The sequence below is a fragment of the Scophthalmus maximus genome, chromosome 17 (assembly GCF_022379125.1).
Source record: "Scophthalmus maximus strain ysfricsl-2021 chromosome 17, ASM2237912v1, whole genome shotgun sequence".
Taxonomy (NCBI): Eukaryota; Metazoa; Chordata; class Actinopteri; order Pleuronectiformes; family Scophthalmidae; genus Scophthalmus; species Scophthalmus maximus.
The window spans coordinates 10,601,682-10,610,000 of NC_061531.1; the positions used below are offsets into that span (position 1 = coordinate 10,601,682).

The 8,319-nt window shown below is 40.9% G+C and overlaps 2 protein-coding genes across 3 annotated transcripts in view; both read left to right on the forward strand.

Moving 5' to 3' along the window:
* The first annotated feature begins 30 nt into the window (after positions 1–30).
* LOC118288861 (dynein regulatory complex subunit 3-like) lies at positions 31–4,917 on the forward strand. Of its 2 annotated transcripts, none has more exons than XM_035615424.2 (13): positions 31–198; positions 1,325–1,528; positions 1,613–1,729; positions 1,836–2,002; positions 2,160–2,303; positions 2,468–2,587; positions 2,683–2,795; positions 2,891–3,065; positions 3,160–3,291; positions 3,489–3,559; positions 3,945–4,068; positions 4,385–4,516; positions 4,649–4,917. In XM_035615424.2, exons 2-13 carry the CDS (start codon positions 1,369–1,371, stop codon positions 4,742–4,744), a joined length of 1,551 nt encoding a protein of 516 aa, XP_035471317.2. In that variant the 5' UTR covers positions 31–198; positions 1,325–1,368; the 3' UTR covers positions 4,745–4,917. The 2 variants fall into 2 exon arrangements, with proteins under 2 accessions (XP_035471317.2, XP_035471318.2); XM_035615425.2 differs by having other exon boundaries at positions 1,328–1,528.
* A 265-nt stretch (positions 4,918–5,182) lies between these two features.
* The window catches only part of gid4 (GID complex subunit 4 homolog), a 5,032-nt gene continuing 1,895 nt past the window's right edge, over positions 5,183–8,319 (forward strand). Inside the window, exons 1-6 of the mRNA XM_035615450.2 lie at positions 5,183–5,605; positions 6,134–6,193; positions 6,822–6,929; positions 7,666–7,767; positions 7,875–8,005; positions 8,105–8,319. The exon at positions 8,105–8,319 is cut by the window's right edge and continues 1,895 nt beyond it. Of these exons, the coding sequence (XP_035471343.1) occupies positions 5,381–5,605; positions 6,134–6,193; positions 6,822–6,929; positions 7,666–7,767; positions 7,875–8,005; positions 8,105–8,168 (690 nt within the window). The 5' untranslated portion in view covers positions 5,183–5,380 and the 3' untranslated portion in view covers positions 8,169–8,319. The remainder of the gene's footprint in view (positions 5,606–6,133; positions 6,194–6,821; positions 6,930–7,665; positions 7,768–7,874; positions 8,006–8,104) is intronic.

Sequence of the window (8,319 nt, forward strand, 5' to 3'; positions counted from 1 at the left end):
GATGCAATGATCAAAGGATCAAAAGCACCCATTCCTATCATCTGTGATCTCATCGCATATAACAGATGGTGAATCCCCTCAGAATCTCATTTAATTATAGAAGACACCAGAGGCGAGACACTGATTTACTTGACCACGTTTGAAAATACAAAAAACGACCCGAGACCACTACCCAGAAAGACAAGCACAATTTCTGAGGTATATCTGGGGCCGACAAACGACACTGACAACACAATAAGAAAAAGCTAGTTCATTGGTTTGCTTGCATATGCATATTGACACGTCTCCCGAATTCCAAAGATGGCGGGCAACAATGTAACTTATGTATTTTCTTTGTTTTCACACTTTTAAAGCATTCAAATGCTGCGTTCAATTTAAATTGGGTTAGCGTCGGAGTCAGGAAAGGGTTTGTTGTCATTCCACACTAAAGGCACAATTCTCTTCCAAACCTAGCAATATTGACAAAAATTGGTTTTAAAAAACAAATAATCACTACAATCAAACTAATAATCACTACATCAATCTCTCCTCTTTCGCTTTTTGACTGTGTGAATGAGACTTGATAATTAAGTTAATAGTACAAAGACAGTTTATATTTATAATGCTGGCTTAGTCAGACACAAGCACTGGAGCAATGGAGTTATGATTTTCCACCTCCCATCCCCCCTTACTTTTATCTCCCCAACTCCAGCCCTGAACATTCCACCACAAACATACTAAGGTTAAAGTGTGTGCAGGGCTGAATGAGTTTACTTCAAACAAAGTTGAATATTTCGAATAGTTTTAATGGGATTTGAAGGTTGAATGACTTGAGATGTGAAACTGTTTAAGGGTTGAATGGAGTCTGTAGCTGAAAGTGTGAATGAGTAGATAAGAATTGAAGTGTGAAAATGTGTACATTTTAAAACACTCAATTTATTAATTTCAATGGAGCAAAAACCACAACAGAATTCACAACTTATGATATTCTTAAAAAAGAGATGTCAGCCTGTTTTCAGCCTCTTCTCCTTCCTTGTTTTTTTGACCAAGAAACTTCAGTCAAACATTAAAAAAACGTTCAGCTCAACTAGGACATTCTGGCTTGTATTCAACTTTTTCATAACTTTCACAATAATTACACATTAACTACTAATTTCCAACTTTTCCTACTTGTCATACTCCTTCAGCTTCCATCCAAATTCAAGCCAGCAATCCAGTTCTAGCGTCAGACTTTCAGCAGCATTCACACCGCAATTTTTACAGAAATTTCCTTTACCAGTTGTTTTTTTTTACTATCTTAAGATCATAAAACCAAGCTCCAAATTATTTTATTTTTATCTTTCAGCAGAGGGTACAGTGAATCCATCGTGCATCCAACCCTGGATTAGCATGAGCGGGCAATCTGATAGCTCTCCGCCCATTTTGATTGATGAGGAGATTCTGCAGAAGGCCGTTCTAGAGCAAACTCTTCAAGATCAGGCTAGACGTATTGCCAAGGCGGAGGGAATACACTTTGATGAAGTCCTCCAAATATGCCTGGAGTACAAAAGTGAGAAAAGACTATTAAAAAATCAATCAATCAGTGTATGAATGTGAATTGGGTTTAGGTATGTGAGATTTTATCTTTTCACAGACATCGTGAAGATTGACCACTTATGGGACTTCACCTCCTTGACCAGGCTTGATTTGAACAACAACATCATAGAGAGGATGGAGGGCCTGGACAGTCTAATGAATCTGACTTGGCTGAGTAGGATGAAGCTTTGTATTAACAAAACAACACATTGAGAAGATTTTACACTGTCAGCCCAGGAGCTTCCAGTAATAATCACCATCATTCTGAATGTGTCTTTTAGATCTGTCATTTAACAGGATTGAGAAAATTGAGGGTCTGGAGTCTCTGCAGAGGCTTGAATTGTTGAATTTGTCCAGCAACAGAATCTCTGTCATTGAAAACATGGATGGACTCGAGAAACTCTCTAATTTCTGCATCGCAAACAACCTCCTTGAACAGTTGGATAATGTAAAATACATTTCTTTCATAAATCTCTCACATATTTTAGATGTACATGCATTTGTCTTACAAGCTGGCTACTGTGTAATATCTGTGCCTTGCAGTTTCAGAGTATAACATTGCAGAATGTCTGTGTAACCTAATGTAAATCTATTGAATTTCAAAGGTGCTCTACCTCAGGAAATTCAAGAATTTGTTCACCCTCAACCTATTTGGAAATCCTGTCTCTAAGGAGAATTACACGTTTTTCATTGCTGCCTATTTTCCAAACTTGACGTGCCTAGACTACAGGTTACTTAATGACAAGACAGTAAGTATAAAAACAGTAAAACAAGATTACAATTGTAATCTACTGTTTCATCATCTTCTTCCTTTATGCAATATACATTTTTATATTACTCTACAGAGACCATTTAGGCATTTTACAGCTTTCCATTTTGATATTGAAAAACTAAACCTGGTGTCTATGTGCAGAAAAACGAAGCAGCTGTAAAATACCACTATGTCATTGAGGAATTGAGACATAATGAGCTGAAGACACAACAAGCTGATGATGCTGAGCAAAGCCGAAAAGCTGAACTCCAGTTACACACGGTAATATGAAGTTCTCATTTGTTGCTGCACTCATAGACCACTGAGCTCTCAAACGTGCACATACAGGGTGTCAGTTCAGTTCTTCTTTCCTACAGGATGCCTTTGTGGAGTTCCTCAATGGAGCTCATCTGTTTGACAGCATGTTCAACGATGATCCAGAGGCAGAGACCATACAATCCGTGACAGGAGTGGATCATCTACTTCAAACATATCCTTTGTTTCTTGCTTTCTCATCCATGCAGGTGTAGTTATGACTCATTAAACTGGCAAATCACTCCGCATATTTCTTAACCCCAAACTCACATTCGAGCACAAAATGGTGGAACTTTGTATGAAGTTATTTGAAATAGGCTTAGTTGAGCATGAACGGAGAGAGACAGAGGTGAACTCCTTCTTCATCTGTCAGACGGGGGCTGTGACAGACCACGAGCTGAAATTATCGCAGATTCTGGCAGAATTTGAGCAGCAACTACAAGAGGTGAAATGGGAAGAAGACAATGTCTTAAAAAAAAAAACATTGGGTAATGCTTAGAAAATGTCAATAGACAAGTCATGTGTCTATACCTTTCTAGAGGATAGTGGAGTTGCACCAGTTATCTGACCCCGACGAACTGAAGGTGAAGCTCAGCCAGTACAACAATGACATCAGTCAGCTCTGTAACAGCCTCATGTCACTGGAGTATCATCTGGTCAGCCAGCTGGAGGTAGGTCTGTGTGTGTCTGATCTCTAAAGAAGTGTAAGATATATTCTGAAATAATAGTGTCATTAGAGTTAAAACATCTCTCATTAGAGTTAAAACATACATAAACACAATTAAGTAATTGTGTAAAAGTTCTAATAAATTCTGTAGATGAACATGAAATATTTTACCATATGGCGACGTCATGTTTTTCATTTCAGGACATCAACGAAAAGTTGGACATCAACATCTCAGTCATGGTTAGCAACTTCGCTGAAACTGTCCAAGGGGTATATCCTTTTTCACAATGTATGATTTGCAATAACACAAATTCATTACTGTAATAAATTAACTGTTTACTTTATGTATATAGTAAATATGTTCTTTAAAAACAGATCAAGATACGCCAGATTAATCCACCAGAGAATGACGGCAAGAGTTCCCTCTATATATATATATATATATATATATATATATATATATATATATATATATATATATATATATATATATATATATATATGCTTCCCTCACTTGTAAACAACATCTTAGAGACCGCCTTCGCTTTCTCTTAATCAAATTCATCGGATTCAATTATAATTAAAGAGCCCTTAGGGCAGTTGTCTGTTTTATCTTGTCAACAATGCAGTTAAAATGCTTCTTTGACAAAATCATACATTTGCCCAATGTCGAGATCTGGAGGATGTTTATAATAAGAACATTCGGGAGATTGCTGATGCAACTCTGGAGAAAGTGGCCATGGAAAGCCCTGAAGATGACATGCCAGAAGAAGTTAAAGTGGTAAGTGTTACCTTTTTTTCTGACCCAAGTGTCTCTCTAAAGAATAGGATTACATTACAGTCACTGTAGGCTATGATAGTCCTCTGGATAACATTAACGATGGCTTCTCTAAGTCTGCTCTGCTCAGTTTCAGAAAATAGCATGACTGTGCAGTGTAGGTTATAACATAACAGCATATTATTTTCTCCACAATCTGTTTCACTGTGGCCTCCACTTGAAAAGACCTGAAAGTCTTTTTGATCAGTTGATGCGAGGACATGGTTCATTACCAGCGTCAGTGCCCTCGGCCTCTCACACCTGTGTTTTCTCTTTGTAGCTGTTTTCAGAAAAAGATCCTGTAATGGATGCACTGGTCACCGGCCACGATAACCACCTGCTGAAGATCAGTGACCGAGAGACTCAGTTGGTTGCACGAGTCAGTGCCTGGAAAGTGTCCCTCATTAAAGAGGTAGGGAACTGGAATTACCTTAATGCAGGCAACACAATTTATATTTTTATAAGGATGACAAACCTGTCCTCCATCTCTCACAGTCTTGATATAGCTTTTCTTTTTCTTTTTTGTCTTTATGGTTTATTACAGATTCGAGACAACGAACTTAAGCGGAACTGCCTGGGCATCAAAGACATCCTTAGATATGTGGACCACGCGCGGGGGCAGCTGGAGGAGTTCCAGTAGACAAACATTCATTTTAATTCATTTATAAAAATGGAACGGCACTTTTTCATAACCTTCCGGTGTGTACCAGTAAAAATATTCACCAGCTGTTTTCTGTATTCGCTCCTTAATCAATAACAGACTTAGTATTTGTTTCCTGTTTTGAGATCATGAATAAACGTGGATAACCATTATACTGCCTCAGTTCTTTCCCCATTCTCCAGACAAGCAAATACACATAGATTAGAGACAATTAACAGCATATGGAGTGTAGACCAATAAGGGGGAGGGGGGCATGTACGTACTGTATATTCAGGTTTTTGAAAGTGGAGTAATCACGACAGTAGTACAGTGTACGACTGAAGACAAACCAGAAGGGGGCAGTAGTACAACATAGCGGGGGCCAACTGTCGTGAAACTTCATAGCAGACGAAGAAGAAGAAGAAGAAGAAGAAGAAGAAGAAGAAGAAGAAGAAGAAGAAGCACCAGTTTTTTCAGCCAATGATCTTCGGGGAAGCTGTTGTCTCCAATGATGCTGCCGTGCGTCTCCGCAGCATCCTGTCGGTGGGCGGCCGACGACACTGAGGGACGTGCTGTAGCTTAGGAACGATGTGCCTCTGACAGACAGACAGACAGACAGACCCAGTCACAGAGTCCATGACGGTCGCCGGCAGCGACACCTCGGCGCCCGTCATGCCTGTCCGAGCGGAGTGCTGCAGCACCACCGAGGCGGCCTGCTCATCCCCGGGCTCGCTTGTTCCGCCCGCCCCGATCAGCGCACACCAGCCGGGGGCGGCCACCTCGCTGCTGTACAGCGGCTCGCAGTTCCGGGGCTGCCAGAAGAGCAAAGGCAACTCCTACGACGTCGAGGTGGCTCTGCAGGTGATTTCGTGTCATTGACGTTTTTGCCCTGAGTTTGTTTATTGTTATATTATATATATATGTGTGTGTGTGTTTATAAAGTCTGTGTGTTTGTAGCTCTGGTTGCTAACTTAGCAGACGTTTGCTCCTTTAGCTTCTTTTCTTTTGCCATCAAATAACCAACACCCTGACCCAATTTGGAGTCAGCCCAGGTGACAGTGTTTGATACATAAATAAGTGACCAGATGTCACCCTTTTATTTTTGTCACCTATTCCCACAGCGCACACAGACACTACCCCAAAACACGTTAGCATGTTGTGCCACTAGCCACCTTTAAATGAGTGGAATGAATTGTCCAGCAGTCTCACAAACAGAAGATGTCACTCCAACCTGCCTGCCCACCTCTTTTAATAATGTCTGTCTCTATTCACACACTGTCCTTCTGCCATTGTTTCACCCTAAGAAGAACATTATTTATTATTATTATTTTTGCACCTGTGATTTCATGCCAAGTTTGTCTGTTCCCTAAATCTGTTTGTCTTGGGCAGCATGTGACTGTGGAGGACTCATATTTGTGTGGATACCTGAAGATAAAGGGACTAACTGAGGTGAGCGTTGCAACTGGGTCAAATGGGACCAGACTGACCTTTATTCTGCCAAAGACTGAGTGCAAACTTAAAAAAACAAAACTGCTTGAGCAAGAGGAAACTGGTTTCCACTTGCTCAATGCAGGCTGAACGCGTGGCAGAGATTAGAGGGAGAAAGATAAGGGGGTGTAGTCGAGTCCTTTTTTTTTCTTGAGCGTGTCGACTGCAGACCCGTTAGATAATGCGACATATGGAAGAGTGCGGGGGTCAGCTGGGTCCTCGAGTACACTCGGGCAGAGTGGAGTAAAAGACGAGCAGCCTGGTTGTGTCTATAGGAGTAGTAAGTCACATCCAAGTGTTTATGAAAAAATCTAATCAAGAGAGCAGATATTTTCCTCACATTTCTATTAGTTTATCTGAGTACATCTATACTACCTGCAGTGCAATAAACCAGCATGCTACAACTTACTGTAATGTTTTCTGCTGTTGCCTCGTTCATGGCCTGCTGCGCAGCAAACAAGCTGCTGAAAATTTTAATTTTTATGATGTTTGAAAGCGAATATATAATGTTCACTTGTGAAAGTTTAGATAATGTTTTGGTGCTGCTCTTTTCTTCCCTTCCTCACTCCAGTTTCTCTGTGTTTGACAGGAGTACCCCACTCTCACAACATTCTTCGCTGGGGAAATCATCAGTCAAAAGAGGCCTTTCTTAACCAGGAAGTGGGACGCAGATGAGGACGTGGACAGAAAGCACTGGGTATGTTCTGTTGATCTAATCATGGGGACGTTTTCGGCTGCCGCGAGATGTACAGTGTCGGCAAACATAATGTGAAAAGCTTCCCATGTGAGCGGAAAGGCACATTAAAACATGTTTGAGGTTCAAGTTTCATCCGAGCTGTAGCCTGCAGCTCTTCATCGAGCCACTTCACCCTCACTTTGTAAATTGTGACAAATTTTTGGGTTTGAGTTTTTAGGATTTAGTGGCGTCTTGCGTTCAGGATGCACTGATTGCAACCCCTCGCCTCACCCTGCTCTTCCAAGAGCGTAGAAGAGGCTAAAGTGGCTTTCAGGTAACATTAAAAAAAAGCAAAAGGCCCTCTCTCGAACTAGTGTTTGGTTTGTCCGTTCTGGGCTACTGTAGAAACATGGCAGTGCATAGATATTAAGGGCTTATTGTCAGATAATGAAACACGATGATTTGTTTCAAGTGATTATATTACACCAGTGAAAACATAATCATATTATTTTTTGGTTCTTTTTCCGATTGATGGTACATGGAACAGCAGCGCTTATCACTATGCGTAGAAAAGGACACAATGTTTTTTACTAAGGAACGACGGGCATCCCTCCTTATTTTGTATGCATGCAATGATTCATAATAATTTGCATGGCAGACTTTTAATGAATAAAATTAAACGGTATACTTCTCGTTGTCGGCTTGTTGTCATCTTAGATTCTGTTCTCATCAAAGTCTTTAATATTCTCTCAACTAGGGCCAGTTTCAGCCCTTTTACAAATACGCCAAAAGCTTCAACTCTGACGACTTTGACTATGAAGCCCTGGACAACAGTGATTATGTCTTCATGAGGTGGAAGGTTAGTACATGATCTTACTGTCACATCTCTCTCAGTCTCTCTCTGTCTCTTTGCTGTTGGTTTTTAAACTCAATCATCCAACGTTTTTGTTCCCCCTGCATCCTCAGGAGCAGTTTCTAGTTCCTGACCACACTATCAAAGACATCAGCGGCGCCTCCTTTGCCGGCTTCTACTACATCTGCTTCCAGAAGTCCACGGCCACCATCGAGGGGTACTATTACCACAGGAGCTCTGAATGGTAACCTCTCCTCTTTGTAGCTCAGCAGCAGAATTACAAGCCAAGCTCAATGGTTAAAAGCGTGCTGTTAATCTTTTTTTTTTAAACTTGCATCTACAGGTACCAGTCTCTAATCCTGAACCACGTTCGAGAACACAGTATGGCCATTTATGAATTTCGGTGACATGAAAACCGCAGGAATACTGAGTGAATTAAAGGACAGTTTGTGCAGCCCCGTGCTCAAATGGAACGGGAACCGACAGAGAGCCGTCTGATGCAGAGAATGGGGGGCCGTGACCTCTTTTTTCCTCACTGAGAGGAAACAAACGTAGGCA

What these genes read in the sequence shown, in the direction of transcription:
- LOC118288861 (XM_035615424.2), top strand. Translation starts at nt 1,369, where the DNA reads ATGAGCGGGCAATCTGATAGCTCTCCGCCCATTTTGATTGATGAGGAG. An exon ending in AATGAATCTGACTTGGCTGA is followed by an intron (nt 1,730 to 1,835) that starts GTAGGATGAAGC and finishes TGTGTCTTTTAG; the next exon opens with ATCTGTCATTTAACAGGATT. An exon ending in GCTGAAACTGTCCAAGGGGT is followed by an intron (nt 3,560 to 3,944) that starts ATATCCTTTTTC and finishes ACAAAATCATAC; the next exon opens with ATTTGCCCAATGTCGAGATC.